Source organism: Electrophorus electricus, chromosome 12, assembly GCF_013358815.1.
Source record: "Electrophorus electricus isolate fEleEle1 chromosome 12, fEleEle1.pri, whole genome shotgun sequence".
Lineage (NCBI taxonomy): Eukaryota > Metazoa > Chordata > Actinopteri > Gymnotiformes > Gymnotidae > Electrophorus > Electrophorus electricus.
In genome coordinates, this window is record NC_049546.1 from 3,364,953 (window position 1) to 3,385,653 (window position 20,701).

The window sequence follows — 20,701 nt, forward strand, 5'->3', positions numbered from 1 at the left end:
AAATATGACGTTTTTCTCCACCTGGTTATGACAGCCTAATTCTCATTTACTTTGTAATCAAGTATTGGGTTCAATAGGTCTGTAATGCAGTGGACCAGGCTATATTATTAATGGGCTTATTATTGATAGTGTATTTGTGTAAAATGCAAGGACTCCCACTGAATTGGTGACAGTTTCATTGAGATAGTTACCTCACTAGTCACATCACATTTCAACATCATAGACTTACATCACATGGATTACAAAATGATTTTGAGTAAAAATAGCTTTCCTAGTTTAACACTGGGTCTTGGTGCATAGAGACTCCTTAATTAAATATTGTGACACTTAATAAAATTGTCACTCATCAGCATAATATGCAAACAGAAGACTTTTAGATATTTACCTGAAGTGACTTACAATTATGTCTGAATAATAACTGAGCAGTTGAGGGTTAAGGGACTTGTTCTCATCAGTTGTGGGGCTTGAACTGGCAACTTTCTGATTACAAGCCAACTACCTTAACCACAGACCTCCCACTGCCAAGAAAACGTGGCTTATATGAACCCAATTCCTGTGATCCAAGGGATTCTGAGAGTTTAAAGAATTAATGTATAGGTTAACGCGTCTGTGTGCACAATAATGCGCTCAGGTAGAACAAAATCCAAAGGTCACGCTGCCAGTAAGTTATGTAATTGCCGGAAGCGCGTGCACATCACGTGAGAGATCATCGCGTTTCCCTGTCAGTTGAGGCAGTTAGCTGGCCAGCTAGCGAAGTTTCAACAAACAACCTATACATCAGCTGGAGTTATATATCTTAGCTAACTTAATCGGTTTTACTTATTATATTTTTCGCCATTTGACTTTACCTCAGCAAGTAACGTGCGTTCTTTAAGACAGCCATGGCGCTTAGTGATTTGGACGTTCAAAAACAGGTAAGTAAACAGGTAGCTGTTAGCTAGAGTTGAAGTTAAAATGAAGTTGTTTTGGGTGCCAAGTCAACGTTTACCGGCTAGGTAGCTAGCGTTAGTAGCTAAGTCAGCTGCTTTTGTTTAATTCCATTGCTCAGACATTGGTTAAAACAAGACAATTAATCACTGGCGCCTGAAACATTAAGTATTTTTACGATGATTTAAATGTTTAGTTATTTAAGTTACTTTTAAAGTTAAAGTTACTTTTAAATTATTTTTCATTTTATCCGTATTGGTGACGAGATAAATGGTAACTACTAGCTAAATCTAGGTAACTAGTTAGCCAGCTAGCCTTAACGTCTTTAAAAAACATTTCGATTTTGTTAACTTTCAAAAACTTAAGCTGACTTCTTTGTCAAGTATAGTCATGTGAACTTTAAGGCAAGATGATAAAATGACAGACAGGGTGACAGAGAGAAGACAGAATGAATCCATAAATGGAGAACCGAGAAAGTATTGCAGAGTTCGGAGTTTTCCCTTCAACTCTTGGGAGCTTCAGCTCATAGCATAAAGAGGAAGTGATCAGTCGAGGAGTTGCGAGTGATGTATAAAATGATTTTGTTTAATGTCCGTCTTAACCTAGGGGATTTTTAAAATCTTCGAGCAGCCCTTGTGTGAATTTGGCATTCCATTACAGAGCTTTTTCATCCTTACCTTCCATAAAAACACCGCCCCACATAAATGTATTTATGTACACCTTCATGTACACTTTTCCTATAGGATTATTAATGTGATTTATCTATATATTTTCTCTCTAGATTAAACATATGATGGCCTTTATTGAGCAGGAGGCCAACGAGAAGGCAGAAGAAATTGATGCAAAGGTAAAATTTGCATTGCACCACACTTAATGGGGTTATGTAAGAATGAGGTAAAATGGCTTCACCCTCACCTGTGGATGCTGTGAGGTCCATCTTTGTTTCTATGCATCACTGCTATTTCAAAGGTATGTTTTTCAAAGGTGTGCTATTTTAAACGTGTGTTCATTGTATATTTTGCACTGCAGGCAGAGGAAGAGTTTAATATTGAGAAAGGACGTCTTGTGCAAAATCAGAGGCTGAAGATAATGGAGTACTATGAAAAGAAAGAGAAACAGATTGAGCAACAAAAAAAAATGTGAGTCAAGGAGCCAAAGGGGAGACGTGCATGCACTTTTGGCCTGTCTCCACAATGTCTCTTACAGAATCTGCTTCCATCTTCACAGTCAGATGTCCAATCTGATGAACCAGGCCAGACTGAAGGTCCTTAAGGCACGGGATGACCTGCTTGGGGTACATTTTTGTTTGTTTATTAGCTGGTTTAGTTACATGCGTACAGTTGAACACTTCTGTTTGCTTATTTTGCTTACTCAAGTGAGAAACCCATCCTCCTCTGTGTAACACTAGATAGTGGGATTTTTATGTGAAATTAAAGTAGGGGCACTTCAATCATACTGAGGAAAGATGTGTGATGGGAGGCAAGATTTTGAATCTAAGTCTGTCATGTGCTTTTGTAGGATCTTCTGAATGAAGCACGTAAGAAGTTGGCTAACCTTGCTCAAGATCCAGCAGAGTATCAAACTCTGCTGGAGGGTTTAGTTTTACAGGTAAGAGCTTTGTTATTCATTATCTCACTGGGTAAGACTAATGTCAGCTTACACATTAGTTTAAAGTAAACCTTATATATAACTGTTGATGTTTCATACTCGTGTTTTTAAATGAAGAGTGTAGGTTCAAAATCTGTTTGTTGCTCCTTATCTGTTCGCCCAAACGGAAATTAAATGAGAGAAAAAAAGAAAGAAAGAAAAATCATGTCTACGACCATTTTAAAAGCTTAAAAGATTGGTATCCTAAAGAGTTTCCAACTGCTTGTTTGTTTTTAAACAAGTTTAAGTATATTGAGTTGGTATTGCCATCTCCTCTTTTTTACCAGGGCTTCTATCAGCTTCTGGAACCCATGGTGATAATTCGCTGCCGGAAGGAAGATCTGAGCCAGGTGCAGGTCAGTACTAGCCACCATCCACTAACCGATTTCATTGTGCTCAGAGAGTCATGTATTATAGCCCCAGGCTAGTGTTTATATACACATATTTCCTCTTCTTCTAATCTAGGATGCTGTCAAGAAAATGATTCCCATCTACAAAGAAACTGTAAAGAGTGAGATTGAAGTCCATATTGATGATGGCAGTTTCCTCCCCTCTGAAATGTAAGTTACATTAATTGTCCTGCACTCTCTGTACTTCATGAGTGTGTAATAGAGAATGGACATTGTGAGTGAGTTATAAAAGCCCTGGGCTTTGCATTTATTACTGTGATTAACATCAGTGTGAAAGCCTTTTGTGTTGTCTGTAGTTTAAAAATGGCTATGTATTATTGAGAACACATTGCTAACAATGTTTGGATTCTAAAGCTCTGGAGGCGTGGAAGTTTACAACTGTAATGGCAAGATTAAGGTGTCCAACACCCTAGAGAGCAGACTGGACCTGCTGTCCCACCAGGTAGGGGGCGCTTGACCAGGGTGGGGCTATTCAAACACCACGAGTCTACACTATTCCTCATAAAGCATTCATCTCCTTTAAGCTTCTCTTCAAAGCATTTAACAACCTTTTGTTGTAGTTAAAGAAGAAAATGCTCTAACTGTTTTCTTGTCTTGTAAATGCTTTTTAAGTTACTCTGTGCATGGTTTACCATTTCTGTATGTGTCCTCTTTCTTATTCATAGATGATGCCTGAAATCCGAGCAGCTCTATTTGGCACCAATCAGAACCGCAAGTTCATGGATTAACTGCCGATACTGTTTCCAAAGGAGTATGGAGGGTATAGAAGAATTGACTGTTAGATTTAAACTAAATGTGACTCTCATGGACTTTCATGCAACGTGTGCAAGGGCTCGTTATCTTTTTCTCTCTGTGGATTTCTGTCCCATTCAGTTGTGAACGCTCATTGTTCCACTTCTCCATCAGCTGATCATTTACATGTTCTTCAGCCAATGTCTGACCAACTGGAAGAGGGTATAATGTACTTGTATTTGTTCACACTGGTATTCTCAGTTGTGAAATAGTTTCTTATAGGATGTGTACTTTGCGGTACACCCCTGTTGAACAAAGTCTCTAAAAGTGCTGTGAAATGCACTTGTATAATTTGCACTATAAACAAGCAGATGACTATACCTCTCCTTTCTGACAGGCCTTTCTAGCCTCATAAGGTTCTTAATGCGTTCTATGTTGTTGGCTGAGCTTGCTAACAAGTGCAGTGACTGCTTTCTGAAGGATGTCAGAATGTTTACCTACCTTAAATGTGTGGTCATCTGTATGTGTAGCGCTCTGTATAATCTGTGTAACTGACTTGACTGATGATTTTTGCTTGTTTTTGTGGGTGTGATTTTTAAAACTGAGGAATAAATCAATTAAATATATTTTATTTCTATTTGGAAACCTTTAAGTAAAGATGAATGTCAGGCTAAAATAATTTCTGTTACAACATAAACAACCACTAAAAAATGTGGACTTTATTAAGAAACGTTGTCCTTGAGAACGGAGTAAATGGGTGGGGGGGTCATAGTGAAAAATGTTGCCCTTTGTGGACAGAATTCTGTGCTTCAGTTCTCAACAATGTTCAGTTCTCACGAAGCATGTCATTGTCATCACCTTGTATGTTTTCTGTTTTGTTTTTTTATGTATAATGAGCTCAAACTTGATCTAGAATTCCCTGAATTTTCAATGGAAGATGTATCTGCTAGTCATGAACACCCAGCCTTACATTAGCCACAAGGGGGCACCTTTTCCCCATCTTAATATCTTTGTAGGCAGAATTTGATTGATTGTGTGTTCACATTAGTACATCTGTCTTCCTTTGTTGAGACTGTCCACCATGAAATACATATATGCATAGCTATTTACAGGATTAACTGTGGTAATATAATGTTAAAAAAAAGATTATATTGCAATAATACCATATTAGGGTGTCTCAATATTTTACGAAAGTTCATTTTGAGATGTATAAATTTAGTTTGACCACATGGAAATCAAAATTCTCAGTGTGTCAGGTACGTTCTCAGAAGCATTTTAAGTGTCATCTTGCAAAAGGTTTCTTTGAAAAACACCCAGAAATTGTGGTTGTGATAGAACAGTTTTTGGTGTTATAAGGTGTAGAGCTTTCAAATTATGTTGTTTCAATAATTGTGCTTTCAAAGCCCTTGCTATTAACATGGAAATAAGGCTTCTGTATAAAACAAATGGAGAAAACATCAAATAAGATGTCTCTAATATTATTCTCTAACAGGTCTTGTGTCTCATTTAGGGTGTGTTCATAATAAGGCTTCATTGCATTAAGTGTTTTATGTGCACAAAAGTTTGTTTAGAGCAATATTTAAAAAAATAAGCCCAAAGAATAAGCTGTTGCACATATCCAGTGAACATGGCCCTGTCCTTTGCATGCATTGCACAGTTCTGTGCTTCCTATTCCAGCCCATCTGATCTAAGTCCTTTGTGAGTTAATTCTTATGTGGAAGGCACTAAACCAGGACCTTGCCCAACCTCATTCTCCGAGAGGCCACAGTGCTCTTGCAGATTTTAATACTATTATATAACAGCCTGATCTACCAAATCAAGGCTACCCGGAGCCTTGTGCGTTGAATGAGGGCTGAATCGCAACTTTTTCAGGCTGGCAGATGTCCTAGAGGAGGAGTAGGTGGTTGTGCATTAATCTGTGGGGTGACAGGACTCCTTGAGGACGCGGACTGGGAGTGACTGGAAGACCGTCTACTCAGGGTCAGGAATCTGTGAGCCTACAGCATACAGATAAACTAAAGAAATAACAGATTATGTAGATTAAAAGAACCTCTTGCATGCTTGTATAAGGTGCAGAGCGGATTGGTTTTCTGCAGTCTTCAGTTTTCTGCCCTTTCCGCTTTGGAAGGCTGAGGTTTTGTTGACTACCTAGCAATCTTTTTACATTAACCTATCCACACTGGTATACAGTAGAACATACATCAAAGTAGTTTTCGTGGTTGTCATATCAAAACAAACCCTGTTTATAGCTTTATAGCTTAGAACGTTAGAGAAACATGATTAGTGTGCAACATTGCTATTTATGTTAGCAGTAACCACTGCTCCTCCCTCTCCACTGTCTTCCTTGTCTCCTTTGGATAAATAAGTGGATGTCTCTCTTTTTTAAGCACATACACCTTTGCCACACCTAAGCCTCTCCCATCAGCACCCCTCTTCATTTGCAGAAAAGGCAGTGTGTGCTTGTGTCTGACAATGAGACTCCGCTTCTATCGCCACCTCTATCCCAGCAGCTCCATCACGTGCTCCCCGATGCCCAGGAAGTACACGCCCTGGGCGATGCCAAAGAGCGGGGCAATGACCAGCGCTCGACACGTCGCCCCTTTGAGGAAGGCCAGCAGTCCCTCTCGACTCAGAATGCGTCTGTAGATGCCAGAGAAAAGCAAAATGACCTTTAGGATCTTAACAATATAGTAACATTTCCTAACAACTTCTCAGATTGGATATTTAACAGTACATTCTACTCTTACCGTGTGCAGTCAATAATTCCCCGGTATGAATCTTCTCCCACGCCCTTCTGCAGGGTCTGAATTCGAGTCTTTATGACTAAAAACAGCACATAAGTGATTACAATGCAAAGTTACAATGAGTCCTGCAGACCCTTCAAACAACTCAGCAGCTGCTCCACAGTTCACAGTGCTCATGCCCTTTTCTTCACTCTGCTGCTCATTTCATACGCGTGCATTTTGCATTCTGGAAGAGTTTTAAATTTCCTGCAGTAGAAGAACCCTAAAAAACTACACTGAAATTCAGCCCTGTTTGTGAGTCCAAACGTCCTCACCAACATGCTAATGATCTTACCCTGTAGTCCCTAGCTAGCACACAGTCCTAATTAGAGAATTAGAGCTCATTGGCGAACCTGTTGGCCTATGAACTTGATGACCAAGTTCTACATAAGAGTAAGCGGTTAGAGAGAAAGAGAGAGTGAGACCGTGAGAGAAGGAGACCGTGAGAGAGACAGACCCTCTTGCCTGTGTCTCACCATCCAGTGGAGTGACCGTCACAGCTGCCACCGAACCAGCAGCACAGCCTGCCATGAAAGACTGCAGGAAGGAGGCCCGGTCCCGTAGGTTGCCATGGAGATCTCCTTTCCGACCCACTGCATTGAGTTTGGCGAACAGTGGGAAGTAGATCATGGAGAACGGTATGTCCCTGAGAGAAGAGAGGGAGAGGGAGAGAGGGAGAGAGAGAGAGAGAGAGAGAGAGAGAGAAGGGGGGAAGGGCCATGGTGAGAGAAAGGCAGAGGGAAAGATGGAAAAAGAGAGGCAGAGAGAAAGAGAAAAAGACAAAGAGAAAAGCAGAAAGAATGAAAGACAGGAAAAGAAAGAGGCCGCGAGAAGAGAAAGAAAGAGAAAAAGGCAGAAAGGCAGAGGAAAAGAAAGATAGAAGCAGAGAGAGACAGAAAAGACAGAGAAAGGCAGAAAGAAAAAGGACAGAGAAAGCAAGAGAGAAAAACAGAAAAAGAGACAGAGAAAGAGAGAAAGCCAGAAACAGAAATGTAAAAAAAAAAAAAAAAAGGAGGACAGAGAAAGACAGAGAAAGTGAGAGAATGGCCGCGAGAAAGGGAGAGGTGCACAGTACAGCCAGCTACAGTAAACCACCAGAGTACTGTCAGATATCGGCACAGCACTTTTGGTTGATTTGTACCATCACCGATTTCCCAAACCTTTCAACACAAGTGATATATGGAAATGGATGGAAAATGGATGATATAAAAAGCATGTTTACATTAATGAAATGAGCACATTAAATCACTAAGACTATGGGCCAGTTTGTTGAACGTAGATTATGTCAAGTCTTGGTCTAGTGCCAGTAGACAATCATCATAGGAAATCTTTAATCTGTGTCACGAAAATGTTTTTACTTTAGCCTGAATAGGCACTACTGACCTTTCAGTAGAAGTGCCACTAATAGGAATGTAATGTTAATCAGAGACTGTGAAGGACAGATCAGGGTTGACAGTTCTTAAGGTTACAACAGTTCGATACAGGATTGCTTCATGTATTTACCTGCTGAATGAGTGGGTGCTTGTGAGGCTGGATTTAATTGTGTGGGTGGTGATCATGGTGGTGCATTTCTCTTGTCACTGAGAGCACCGGTTACTTTTGAGTTGGTTGCCATGACGCACAGGAAAGTGTGCCCCACCTGAGCAGGGTGGCTCCGATGCCCCTGTAGAGGCCCTTAAAGCCCTTTGTTCTCAGCAGCTCCAGGGTGATGCTCAAACCCGATGGCCGGTACGTGGTGGTGTGGCCTGGCTGGACTGCCTGAGACCCTGTTGGGGCAGGAGCTGAGGCTGAAACTGGGTCTGACCTCTGGGCAACTGGAGGAATAGATACATAAAGGGCTTCAATACTGCCACACCACTGGATGACACCATCCTCCACTGAAAATTTTAAAAATAGCACATGATATATTTTGACATCACAGCTGTGAAAGGCTGTGTAATCCTTTTGTTGTTGTTGTTTTTTTTACTAAAATGGCAGATCTAGTCTCACACTTTTCCTCAGTTTGGACGGAGCGCTCTCCACCATTTCACTGCGAGTTATACTGTGTATGGCTATGTATGTGACGAATAAACCAAACTTGGAACTTGAAACTTGAAACACTATGAGGATGTGTAGTGTTTTCTTTTTAGGCATGGTACTGAGTGAGACTTTCATTTGGGCACCTTCATTGAGCAACCTTGCCCTCTTTAGCGGTTTCAGTCCTGAAGGGACACACATAGCATTATAAGTGTAGAACTGAACTGTGACCTACTTTGTAAACCATTTTTGTTTCACATGTGTTTTTCCAAAGAAAATGTAATAAAATTCTTAAATAATGTATTTAAAGCATCACACCAAACTAGTTATCTAATTACTTCGTTAATATTTTGAAGTGGAAAAATATTTGATAATGGGAAAATGTAAAGGCAGTTAGCAACAAGACCGGCACATAAGCTGCAAACTACTGAAAGAAACTAGCAAGTCATCCCAGACTAAATTAAATAGATTTATATTCAAATTTAAATATTAAGCTTATCAGCCAACAAAGGTAGCTAATGATTTCATGAATTGCGTGCTCGGTTTCCTAAACCTGCGCATATTAATGTTTCCTGTAACAAATTCTAATGCATCTAGCTATGCTAGCTACCCGTTGTTGCTAGCTAGTCATTGAGGTACGAGTTGTATATGTGACAAAAGCAGAGATGGTTTGGATATGGGCTATGTAGTGCCATTGCAAGAAAGTACACAAACAAACAAACAAACAAACCAACCAGTGGCAGCTCAGGGGTTAAGGTAGTTGACTAATAATCAGAAGGTTGCCAGTTCAAGCCCCCTCCCCACCAGGTTACCACTGTTGGCTCACTGAGCAAGGCCCTTAATGCTCAAATGTAATTATATACATTATTATGTAATTTAAAACACTGAGAAATGCACTTAGATTTAAACATAGAAACAAGTAGTTAAACTACTTCACACATTACAGCTTATAAGGACTTTGATTACACTTGATTTAGCCACTGATCTATAAGAATGAAGAAGGTTTACCATTATAGTGATTTTACCCATTTATATTAAATGAGTCTTTTACAGGACAACACTGTAAACAGCTCATTCAACAGCAGATGTATGGGTATTTAACATAACAAAAGTAATTTCAGAACCAGAAAAGATGTTTCAGAAATAGAAGTTGGTCAGTCTAGTAAGGCTTCTTGTTTTCTGACCTCAGTCATCATATCGTATATTAGAACAGGGAAAGTTTGCGCGCTGTGCACTTCATCGGCATATTTACATCAAACAAGCTCACAACCACACAACTCACCCAACCTGCCCGCATCCTGCAGCTGGATTTTTAACATCTCCATGGGAGTGGTGACCACCACCTGACAGGTCCCAGCCCCACAGCCTGCTAAGATCTCCCCCCACAAGGGCAGCTTCCTTTGGGCCACACACAACCAAAGTTGAAGTAGTTAAGAACTGTTTAAGAACTGTTTAAGAACTGTTAATTGTTAAGACCTGTTTAAAGAGGCGTCACCCATCGTGGGAGAGGTACTGTCTGAAGATGTCATTGGATGCAAGCTTGATGGCTTTCTCTGGAGTGACAAGGGTGAGGTTCACCGCAGCACCTGGGACAGTTAGTGTGACGAACACAAGAAATCGTGTCATATTCAGTTCACCTTGTTTTCAGAAGATTGCAGTACCATTAATGTACAATGCATTTAAGCTCTTCAAAAAGAGCTTTTATACTTTCAGCCTAGAATCTGCCAGCGTGTGAATGTCTATTTTTCAAACTCTGGCTCTTATATGCAGACTGTGTCCTGACATTGGCTCTGGCAGAGGAGCACTTTATTGGTGTGCACTACACGCCACGGATTCACGGGTTTACGGTGCATTTACATTTGATTTTTTGCACGATTATCATCAACAATGCTACATTTGAATCGTTCTTTCCGTTTTCTAATCTTCCGTTGGCGTGTGGAGGGAAAAGTTAAGCTTTGTTATCCTTTATTCTGTTGACTTTAGTTAGTTTAGTTAATATTGTGAAGCTCAGTCAAACTTTTAATTTCGAGTGGATGACGCAGGGAACTCGTTATCACGCAAAATCTCTTAACTCACAGCTTCAAGTGGCTTATTGCTTTTATTAAACGGCAGCAAATGCAATGTGATAAAGTACATCAGTGCTCAATACATTTTTAACAATTTCTTATTAACAATATTTCCAATAAATACGCCTTCCACTAGGCAATGTAACCCACTTTTGTTCCTAAGCAACAGCAAAAATTAGTCAGTTCACTGGAGGATCGTGTTAATACAGAAACCATCGAGTGACCTGTAGGCGCGAATTTTCTCTGTAGTGTATATTCTAGGCTTCTCGATCAAGTCAGTAAAGATATCAGGCCACCGGTTCAGATATCACAACTGATCCTCCCAGTCTACAATGCTGTAGAGATCTGACGAATGTTTCTTGTGGGCAGGGTGACTCATACGATCGCGACAGTTAAGCAGATTTGCATATGAATTTAAGAGTAGATCCGTCATGATTATGAGACATTTATTTTGAAGGATTTAACCTAAATTTAAATGCATTTGTATATGCATCATAACTGTGTAACGACAAATGTGGAATGAAGTTTCGACACACACATACAACATCTTGACATCTTTTATTAATCAATCTAGCTGTTAAAGAAATTGGAGCTTCACTGTGGATCAGTGACACTTCCGTTGCCAGTGACTCCCGCTTCTAGTGACGTTGCTCCTGAAACCTTAAGACCTATAGGAAACCTTTTGATGGCGCAACACAGACGGTATAGGTTTAACAAGCATAATCACCGTACCTCGGTACATGCCAAAGTAGCCCTCCATTCTAACCGTCTTAGTCAAACAGTCCAGCCTTCACAACAAAGGGAAAAAAAAGTATTTCAGACGAATGGAATTATCCCACGATCATATTGTCTCCACTATGAAACAAGACTGCTACTGCTGAGGTTGTAGCAGGAACACAGAAATTCCATCATGTGTTTACTAGCAAGTCCATAAACCACAATCTAACCCATATTCCATAATTTAAATGCACAAGCCTTAATCTGCATACTTTAGAGGTAAGCATTTAAATTATGACAAGAACCGGTTTCTGGGCAGCGGAATAGTTATTCCGCATTGATTAAGTTCTCCTTAGACTACCCTCAATGGTGAATTATGAGAGATGTTCTTTATATAAGCAGACACTGATAATTTTGTTTCCCCTAGAAGTATCACCTTAATTTCACATTCTTTAAAATAATCTAATTCAAGTTTTTTAGCAGCAAAAGTGCAATGCTAAAGTTACTATCTTGAAATGCCAGTATGCACAAGCAGTGTTATTCATCAACAAAATGTAAAATGCCTTCTGGAAAAACAAAAATAAAGACCCATAAATGCTTGTGACTCATATCCTACTTTAACATGCTTTCACTCGAAAGCTCCCAAAAAGGCACAGTGGTGGAAGGAGTGGTCCAAGCATGGCAATGAGCCTTTTCCTCTCTGGTCTCTTAGGTTCTCACTACAATTATTATTCAAAACAAAGAAGTAAACAAAGAAGGATGCCAAAGAACCATCTCTTTGCTATAACCGTTTCTCTATTTACTGCCAACACATAGCATGTCAGCTCATGCATTTGTGCTAAAGGATCAAATGAAAACACAAAACAGGACTTCATATGCACACTTGTCTGAGTTCCAGATGGTGAAAGCACATGACTACAGTGGTTCAACATTCTCTGCGTGCGTCAGAAGCAGACGCCATGTAGCAGTAAACTTTACCACCATTCTCCACCCATAAAATGTTTTCCACGTGGACCCTTCTAGCCTCTGGTTTTATGGAAATGGTCAGTAGGCCTGCCAGAGATTGAATGCGTTGTCATACCTTTTGATAGGGGTAGATCTATGCATTGGAAACATAACCTACTTCCATAAAACATATTACAGAAAGTAGTACTCACATCCCACTATAGACACGAGCACCCTGCTGATTCTGGAGCCGGGTCTTGGCTAGATCAATCGGAAACACACACGTCACCCCCACTAACCCTGCCACGCCTCCATTAATCAGCTTAGCAGGAAGGCTGCAAATGGCAGGAAGCACAAACACATGCAAACACCCAATCACATGCAAATCAATGTGCGCACACACACACACACACACACACACACACACACACACAAAGAATCAGAAGCGTTTACTAACTTTCATAACTTTCATGTAAACACATATCTGACAATTCTTCCTTGTTTGTTTGAGTTTCATTTGTTCATTTAGTATACCAAGAAGAAAATGTTTATGTGCAGATTTAGAAATGCAATAGTTACCTAACTTTCTGCTCAGGCATCCTGCACAGCTCTACCCAGCCCTCTTTTTTTTCAGGTTCGCCCAACCTTCTTCCACGTCAGTTCCCTTTCTCTCTCACTGAATTGTCTGAGTTGTAAGTGTGAGAAGCAGCCTGCCAGGCGGACACCCAAGGAGCTAGTGTGAGGTTGTGCTGGTTGGAAACCTACACACACACACGCGCACGCACACACACACACACACACACACACACACACACACACACACACACACACACACACACACACACACACACACATGTTCTGCCTGAGTACAGGTGCAGTCTGCAAAAGGTTTTACAAAGTGGCTCTGGAAATTCTGTTCATCTCCTCAGTACCTAAAAGAAAAAAAAACTTCATAACTTCACTTCATTTGTGAAGTGTCAGATCAATACTGTGATAATCTGAATTTCTGAGTAAGAGAGCAGATCAACAGAGCAGATCAAATTTGGGGAACATCACTGACTTGAAATCTCTGCAATCTTTCAGATAAAGAGGTTATGAACTCCTGAATTATTGGGGAAGGCATAGTTCAAAATGCAGGGCTTATCAGACCATGTTTCCTGTGATTTACATCACATACGTCATTTTACCAACAAAAAGTAGCAAACAGTATTTAGTTATTATTATTTATTTTTTCTATAAAGTGCAGTTCACATGAGATGAAGATTTAAACTAGTTCTCAAATGATCCAGTTTATGCACCATGAGAGCCTCATTTCCTTATGCACCCCTATTTCTTTCCTCAGTCTGGACAGAGCACTCACAAAACCATTTCACTGCGAGTTATACCGTGTATGACTGTGTACGTGACAAATAAACCAAACTTGAACTTGACACTTGAAACATTATGTGGATCACCATTATGGAGGCAACCATGTTTAAAATAGATTTAGTATAAAATCTCTTAAACATTCAGTTACATACCATGAAGAAGAATCACTGGAAAATGACTTCCTCCTTTAATTGTCATCAAAAGTGTTTGGAAAAATAATGGCAACTTCAAAACATCACCTCATTTATGTCTCTCTTTACCTCGCAAACCAATGGTGAAATGCATATAACAAGACAATTTTGTACAGTGTACTACCCACTAAATCAGAATCATTGGATTAAAGCCTGCAGTTACAAATCATACATGTTTCTCACGTCAGTGTTTCTTTCTTTTCCCAGTCTTTCTGTCTGCCCTGAAGACATCTCTCTTAATTGCCTCACCTACATTCCTTCTTTGGTTTCTGTTTACCTTTGTAAAACCGAAGCAGTTGCGTTCTCCTCTTCATTCTCATTAAACAATACACAGTGGTCTCCTTGTTGCATGCTCACCTTATTCAGCCTTGCACTCTTTACCTTTCTGCCTTTTGGTCTGTATCTCTCCTCTCCCTCACTCTTCCTCTCCTCTCCTCTCCTCACCTCACCTCACCTCTCCTCTCCTTCTCCTCTCTCTCTCTCTCTCTCTGTCTGCCTTTGTGGAGAGCTTTTCGTGCCTAACTTTCTTTTCAGCTCTGCTCCTTTCACACTTATCTGGTGCCAAATCACACACAGTGGCCCCTCTCCCCTCCTGTGCCCCAGCTTCCCACAGACTTCCCACCTCACTTTCTTGCTCACAGTTTCAGCAGTACTGAGTCCAGCAGCCTGTGGCAGGAGATGATTGTGGCGTTCCTACCTCTGTTGGTGCATCCCATCTGCCTGGACCCAGCACTCCACTTCTTCCCCTTTATCGCACACCAACAATATGTGCAGTAACCATAACCAAGTGCCTTAGTGAGAGAGCGAAGGAAGCAACAGAGCCAACCGCAGCATAGGGGCTGTTACACAAACACAAGCATTGTGTCCATGCATCCAAGTCCCTCCCCCTTCTGGTGACTCCCAGTGACACAAGCAGGAACACACAGCTTTACACTAACGTGACATGACACTACACACACACACACATAAAGCCACAAAGCAGCACTGCATAAATATGCAAATTTATTATACTATATACAGCAACAGACTATAGCAAGTGCAATATATGCATAAAGCATATGCATACAATATATATAACACACATTTATAAAAATGCAAATGAATTTTAAATGCCATTTAAACCTAAATAAACACTCAAAACCAAACATTTCAACTTAGATACTCTGTGAACTCTGTGGAATAATCACAAGTTTTTTTTCTTCTATCTATTTACATTCTCATGGACTCTCTGATTCATGACTATTCATTTAACCATATCGATTCCCCTATGAGCCTCATGAGAAAGCAACTCAAGAGTAATAACTGATAATTGATCTTACTTCCCTAAGTTTAAGATGGCACCCTTCCAAGCAGTGGAGTTGAGAACCTTACGACACCACATTAAAGAGTGAAGGTACTTAATGATAAAATTAACATGCCATAAATTAGTATAACAGGTGCACTTTCACGAGACTTGGGTACTGATATAATTCAGTGTTGGAACTGTCCCTCCTAAAAGCAACTGCATCAACCCAATAACTTAATTCACAGTTGGGTTAATTTGCAAGGGCTTACTCAGCTGTTAGGAGGTAGGAAGAGAAAGGGGGCAACTGAAGACAAATGCTGTGGACTATTTGTAAGCTTAGAAAAGATATTAACTATGAGCACATATTGTGACCCAGAGCTGCGTGTGCTTTCACCATGTGGAGAAGAAGGTGGATGTTAATCTGTTACAAATGAGGACCCCCCCCCCCCCCCAACCCAAACTGATTAACCAATCGGACAGAGCAGAGGACAGTTTGCTCAGTTTGTCAATGGTTGTTTCCTCTTGACAACCTGGTGTTAGGTTACCAACCCCCTCCAGACTGCTAGATTGTCTGAATGTGGTGGGAGGGAGGTATTAGATCTAGAACATAATGATAATCTCCAGTCCAAGTTCTTTTTTTTTCTGTCTGTGGAGTACTTGCGATGTGAAGAACAAAGAGATGTTCAGTCATCTTTATTACTGGTGTTACTTTTTTTTAACAGTCTTGAATAATGACATCTTAACAACAGAACTGTAGTATATATAGTAGTTGGACAGAACTACATTGTCTCTATGGCTGCAATGAGGGATTTATTCTCGTAGGGTACAATGGAGTGCCCCCTGCTGACCACATTTAATACTGCCTCCAGGAATAACCTCAGCTTTCTCTGGAGGTTGATTCTCCACTCCAGATACAAGTCAGGTCCAAATCACCCAGCTTTAGTTGGCTGCAGTGTGGTATGATATTGCAATTTTAAGGAGGTAAAAACAAGAAAAAAATTATATTATGTGAGAGTTGCTGAACGTCTGTTTAGGTGGCCTGCTCTATTGGGAAAAAGGCAGGTCATCGCATCTCGTGATCCACAGCTGATTGAATGCATTGTGAAATCCACCCTGACCTGTCGTAACATTGACAGGAAATGGATGGACATTACCACATTATCCTGTCTCTTAGCAACATTGAAGCAGAGTCAGGAGTGGCCCCCCAGAGACCATAGCTCAACAAGGACCCCCCCCCCCCCTTCAGTAAAGCATACACAACCAACCTTGATGACACATAGAACACAAGCACAGTCACACAAGACTGTAATTGCTAAGAGTGGTTATAAATTATTGAGCTATAGATCCAATAATTAGACTCCAATTAAATGAAACAATAGATTACCAGCAATAATCTCAGTAAAAACGTGAAAATTATGTAATATAAACTCTAAATTTAAGTCTATGCCATCATGGTCTTAGCATGACCTGTACACAGCATATATTTTTAAGTCTTAAATGCTATAATTAAGATGTTGCTATTGCATTTGGCTACTCTTATGTGCCGACAGGAGGAGCTAGTTCATTATACCAAACGACAACACTAAAGACTTTCTAGTACCTACATACCTACTACTTTTCAGGAAGCCCAATTACTCACTTCTCGCGTTTATTTTCGTGTTTTCAGATTGTACTAACCCTGCATGTTTACTTTTGTTGATTCATTGCGGCACGTCTCAGTGAATATTAGAGGCTAGAAAACTATCTGGTACATGACCTGACTATTAACTTTTCGCACATTATGTCCTATATTTACACTGATAAAATATGCTAAAATCCTATTACATCAGTCTAAACTATAATCGAATTGTCCAAATAGTTAATAAAACCCATCTCTGCTGCTTTAGTTTGTTTGTGTTTTATATACTTATATATATTATTCAGTTGTTTTCGCAATGAGTACAGAAAACCCTAAATAGTTTTGATATGAGTGAACCCTGGCTGAGCTTTAGTAAAATGCGCTTTCAACGAAATTCAAACATTTCGTACATGCCCTTTAAATGGGAACCCGTCAACCGAGTAGCGGTGGTATAAGCGACAACAAAGAAACAAGGAATGCGTGTTACCCGATTGTTTTTAATCAATTTAATGAAGATTGCTATTCAAATAGGTCCCTGTAAAAGGCGGGACAACCGTGCAGCAGATTACGTATTATTTAAAGGCGTTATTTTATTCGGATATACTTTGTTTTGGTTCGCGTACACCCCTCTGTAGGTGAGGATGGTAGCGCCGCCCCATCTGTTCTCCTCTTGTGAAAGTCTGATTGAAACAGATTGTAGTACTCCAGCTACGGGCTGCGATGGCAACTGAGCGGACAGGACAGCAAGTTTTACTATTCAGTTAGACGAGTTACACGTCAAGAGGAAGTTGGATGCTTTCGTTGAACGACATCTGATGTGAGAAGCAGGGTGATCGTAAACCCTTTTAACTGAAAAATGTCCCAGGGATGTACAGTTTCTGTGGAGGAGATCCAGTCTTGGTGGGAAGTCCCCGCCATAGCTCACTTCTGCTCGCTCTTCAGGACAGCGTTCAACTTACCAGACTTTGAAATTGAGGTAATCTCCCAGTGTGTTTTGTGTCTTAACGATCCGGAAGCTTTAGCTGTCTCCGTGCCTGGCCGATGTGTGAACTGTGAAGCAAGTCTTAGCCCTATATACAGCAACAACTGTACTCATCTAGCCATTTAGCCATCTTAGCTAACTTATTCGCAGTCGCGTGCTAGGCTAGCTAGTTAGCCTGCAAACTTAGTTTCTGTTATCGGGCAGCTAGCTGGTGTTGCTAACATAACAAACAACTAACCCTCTAGCGTACTAATTAACACAGCCAGACTGTTAAAAACGGAATATGGTTCCGTTTTATCTTGCTGTCCCATTCATAATTTTATTGAAAACTGTTTTGTGTGTCTAAATGTTTCGAAGTACGGTAATGTGGCCAGGTCTAGGTTGTTATTTAGCTACAGATCAATCAGTAGCCAGTTAGCTAACCTAACCTGCTAGAGCAAAGGCGCAAGCTGTTACACTAAAGCGTTGGTAACTTTGGTTTTCCTGTTTCCAGCTGGTTAAGTATGTCTGTTTACATATTTGTGTGTTTTTATATGTGTGCGTTGTTTTTGTGGATTACGCTTGCTCTCATCCGCGCTCGATACCATGCCTGAGTTCACTGAACTTAACTGCTGAACCTCTGGCGTTTTACCCGTTGTTTGTTTAATTTGTTCGCAAATTTTAATCCTGTTAACGCGTGCTTGATTGAGAAAATAATGGTTGCCGAATGCAATCGGACTATAAACTTTTTGCACTCAGACGAGATTTATTGTGATTTGAACCCCTTTCTGTTCTTTCCCTTTGTGCCAAGTGTGAAGAATTAAGCCAAGTTCAGGACGACTTTATTGTTAGATAGAAAGCTTTGTTCCCGAGTCGTTTACAAGCGTCGACCCCGTCTTGCAAGTGGCTGGCCAGGCTGCTCCGGTCTGTGTGATTTAATAGTGGTTGAATTGGTCAATTGGCGCTTGCTTTGTTGATGTAATTGCCTGAAGTAGAAGTAACTATAGCTAGAGTTCAGCCATGCAAATGCCGTATTATTGATTACAATTGCTTTTTACATTTTCAGATTTGTTTTTATTTCTTTTAAACGTTACACGTTAGGGTTTACTTTGTAAACAATCCGAAATCGCAAGACATTGGATTCTTGTGAATTTTAAAAATGAGAGCGGACCGGCCCCAAACCACGCATCAACCCCCCTGTTCCATTCGACCCCCGCCTTTCCCAGAGGTGCGAAACGCACTTGGCATCGCTTTGTTATTGCGAGAATGCTTTGAAGCGTAACACATTACGCGCTCAAGAAAGTTGGAACTGGGCTGCATAATAACACACTTTCCCAAAGGTGATTAAGCCACTCACAGGTGTAGCATGCCGTTAGAAAAGAATGTTTAGTGGTTATTTTAAAGATACGGCACCTCAGTTGCTGTTGTGCAAGCATCCCTCCGCAACATATCTAACTGTTCTCATTCTGGCACTGTGGAGGGGAACACAACGCCACCGGCGCATCCTCCCTCGATCACAGAATGCGTCTTTCGGCGCTGCTTTGCAACTGGACGCTTGATCTTATTTGTAGGGTCGTTTTCCTCGCAAATCCTGATGCGGAATGCATCGACAACAGTCATTGTGCCTTGGCGATGTGTCTAGTACATAACTGGAGATTTTCGCTTTGATCTTTACATGATAATTACGGGCTTTGGCGGTGTCCAAGGTCACGCAGTACAATAGCGCTCCATTCCGTCTATCTGTTTGACGTTCTCCTGCCACACATGTTGAACACGGGATAAGTCTATGTTGTGAATAATCTATTGTCAGGCTCTTGATTAAGAGATGTTCAGGGCATTTGTCAGCATTGAGATCCCTTAATGTCACTGGACATAATGGTACTCTGTCTAGAACTGTTTCTGTTGCATTAGTATTTATGAACATCCATTAATGTTGATGAGTAGATGGTTGAACATTTATCACTTAACACACAGGTTGTCTTATTTTTCAGCCATGTGGCATAGTTTTTAAAATAAAAGGTAGGATGGTGTAAACTAATAATTACATTTGTTTAAGGCATCTCATTTTTGGGAGGTAGGGGTGTGGGGTTGTCTTGTTAACGCTGCTCATATAATGGGTTGTGTGAACAGTGTACCCCACAACAAAGTTGAAATGAAACCTACACCACTGATTTAAGATGTATTAGTTGTATTTCCAGAAGAAAAAATCTATTTCAAAACATTCTCAAGTAATTTTAGGGCAATGTTGATTCACCAATTTTTTTTTTCGTGTATTTTGATGCAGTCTTTGTGATGTAAGTAGCAGTGCTGAGTAGTGTTCTGGTTTTAAGAGTGTTACTGACTTTATTCAGGTCGCCTTGTATTTGCTGGCATAAAAGATTAAACATTTGGATGGATTTCAGGTTCTTTTAACTCACTGAATACCTCTGGACTATCTCTGAATAGCCAAAACACGGCTTCACATCCACTACATACTAATAAGAGACTAACCTCATTAACAGAAAAATGCTGAATCTCAGGTCTAGGCAAATCCTAAGACTTGTGTATGAAACTAGTGTTCCTTGCCATTGTTGAGGTTTGTTTGATAGACAAATAGATCATAGATGGCCTGGTCTGTTGTTATTGTTCTTAATCACTGTAATATCACCAAGAGGACATTGTCAGAGGAAACCTTACTAATTTTTAGGGAACTTCATTTACTCTTGTTACATTTATGTGGTTTGGGTGGAGCATGAAGATGAATCATTTGGTTACATGGCATACTGGGTATTGCAAAAACACTCTGCAGCAAACATGTCACACTGAAAAGCTTCGTCAGATCTCTTAATTTTAATTCACATATAATCAAACCAAAACCCAAGGTGTCTAGCACACCTAACCGCTCTGTGGGCCTGACTGATCAAGGCTTTGGTGTGCAAATATACTACTGAAGTTGCTCCTCTCCTGTGCCACACATGTGGGTTTACAGCCAGTGTGTACACGCCTCCTAAATGGCTGGCCTGAAAAACCAGGTGGCCAGCTCAGTAAACAGCACA

At 40.5% G+C, this 20,701-nt stretch overlaps 3 protein-coding genes across 6 annotated transcripts in view; 2 read left to right on the forward strand and 1 right to left on the reverse strand.

Annotated features, from left to right (window-relative positions):
• The first annotated feature begins 716 nt into the window (after positions 1-716).
• Positions 717-5,197, forward strand: atp6v1e1a (ATPase H+ transporting V1 subunit E1a). The gene is made up of 9 exons (XM_027028809.2): positions 717-914; positions 1,709-1,774; positions 1,957-2,066; positions 2,155-2,221; positions 2,446-2,535; positions 2,862-2,930; positions 3,040-3,134; positions 3,339-3,426; positions 3,650-5,197. The coding sequence occupies exons 1-9, from the start codon at positions 882-884 to the stop codon at positions 3,710-3,712; spliced, it is 681 nt and encodes a 226-aa protein (XP_026884610.2). The 5' UTR covers positions 717-881; the 3' UTR covers positions 3,713-5,197.
• slc25a18 (solute carrier family 25 member 18) lies at positions 4,418-14,627 on the reverse strand. Of its 4 annotated transcripts, none has more exons than XM_027028806.2 (10): positions 14,500-14,627; positions 12,823-13,004; positions 12,456-12,578; positions 11,314-11,369; positions 10,011-10,101; positions 9,798-9,913; positions 8,139-8,313; positions 6,976-7,145; positions 6,464-6,539; positions 4,418-6,356 (listed from the first exon to the last, which is right to left on the reverse strand). In XM_027028806.2, the coding sequence occupies exons 2-10, from the start codon at positions 12,840-12,842 to the stop codon at positions 6,215-6,217; spliced, it is 969 nt and encodes a 322-aa protein (XP_026884607.2). In that variant the 5' UTR covers positions 12,843-13,004; positions 14,500-14,627; the 3' UTR covers positions 4,418-6,214. The 4 variants fall into 4 exon arrangements, with proteins under 4 accessions (XP_026884607.2, XP_026884609.2, XP_026884608.2 ...); XM_027028808.2 differs by lacking the exon at positions 14,500-14,627 and adding an exon at positions 14,442-14,493; XM_027028807.2 differs by lacking the exon at positions 14,500-14,627 and adding an exon at positions 14,160-14,289.
• A 2,746-nt stretch (positions 14,628-17,373) lies between these two features.
• Positions 17,374-20,701, forward strand: part of LOC113589248 (cat eye syndrome critical region protein 2) — a 33,226-nt gene continuing 29,898 nt past the window's right edge. The window contains 1 exon segment of the mRNA XM_027028804.2: positions 17,374-17,681. Coding sequence (XP_026884605.2) covers positions 17,562-17,681 — 120 coding nt within the window. The 5' untranslated portion in view covers positions 17,374-17,561.